This window comes from Myotis davidii, unplaced genomic scaffold (genome assembly GCF_000327345.1).
Source record: "Myotis davidii unplaced genomic scaffold, ASM32734v1 scaffold552, whole genome shotgun sequence".
Taxonomy (NCBI): Eukaryota; Metazoa; Chordata; class Mammalia; order Chiroptera; family Vespertilionidae; genus Myotis; species Myotis davidii.
The window spans coordinates 382183-383374 of record NW_006283439.1 but is presented as its reverse complement, the minus strand read 5'-3'; the positions used below and the strand labels follow the sequence as shown (position 1 = coordinate 383374).

General features: G+C 60.5%; 1 protein-coding gene across 1 annotated transcript in view; it reads left to right on the top strand.

The window, feature by feature from the left end:
• The window catches only part of GRIK1 (glutamate ionotropic receptor kainate type subunit 1), a 74444-nt gene that overhangs the window by 34206 nt on the left and 39046 nt on the right, over positions 1–1192 (top strand). The window contains exon 6 of the mRNA XM_015564137.1: positions 180–287. Coding sequence (XP_015419623.1) covers positions 180–287 — 108 coding nt within the window. The remainder of the gene's footprint in view (positions 1–179; positions 288–1192) is intronic.

The following is a 1192-nucleotide window of genomic DNA, read 5'->3' as shown; positions in this document are numbered from 1 at the left end:
AGGCCTGTGCGAGGACAGAGCCAGGAGCTGGGACACCGCGGAGTGCGAGCTGCCGGCTCAGCTCACTGACATGGCCGCGGCTGTGACCGAGCTGGACCCGGGACCCGGCGGGTGGCAAGCGCTTCAGGGTGACGGTGTCTGGCCCGGGCAGTGTGATGACCATGCCCTCCTCCCCGCAGGCCCAGTGGGACGGCCTGACCGGGCGGATCGCCTTCAACAAGACGGACGGCCTGAGGAAGGACTTCGACCTGGACATCCTCGGTCTCGGGGAGGAAGGCACCGAGAAGGTAACCGATAACAGAGCCACAGAAGGAAACGGAAAGCACGGCCCACACATTCCCACGGCGAGCACAGTCCGGGGCGCGGGCGTCCGGCGTCTCCCAGGCCTCCTGCCTCACAGACGGAGGCTGACGCCATTCTCAGGGCACAGGGTTAGCAGCAACGCCATGAGCTTGTAGAGCCGCGTGCTCATGTCGCTTCGCATCACCCGACTGGGTGTCCCTGGCCCCGTTCCTCGCGGGATTAAGAAGTAAGTTTGGACGGAAGTCAGAGGTTCCCCGGTTTAGCTTTGGAGGGGTGCCCACCGTGACCCAGAGTTCAGTGTTGGCTCACCCCCCAGTGAGGCTGGTGCTGGAGGGACACCGTGAAGGAGACAGGAGCTCCGCAGAGCGAACCAGCTCTGCCTCCTTCGTTTTGGGGGGAAATACGCCCAACGTGTATTTCAATGGTGGAATCTGGTTTTAGGGTTAGGTCTGCTGTAACTCTCAATCTCTCAAAGTTTAAAGTTCCATTTTAGTTACTACTTAGAGCAATTTAAACGTAACTATTTAGTTATCTATATATATAAAAGCCTAAGAGACCGTTACGACTGAACAACTAGAATGACCGGAACGACTGGTCGACCAGTTGCTATGACGTGCACTGACCACCAGGGACCAAACGCTCAACACAGGGGCTGCCTGCTGGTGGACAGTGCGCTCCCACATCCAACCTCCCATGGCCAGCCAAACTCCCGTGGTCCCTCCCCCACCCTGGCTAGCCAGCCTTCCACAGTCCCTCCCCCCTGCGGGCCAGCCCCCTGCAATAGGCCCTGATTGGAGGGCCAGCTGGCCAACCTCCCAGGGTCCCTCCCCCCAGCTGACCAGCCCCCAGTAGACCTTGATCGCAGGCCAGGCCGAGGAACCCCACCCAA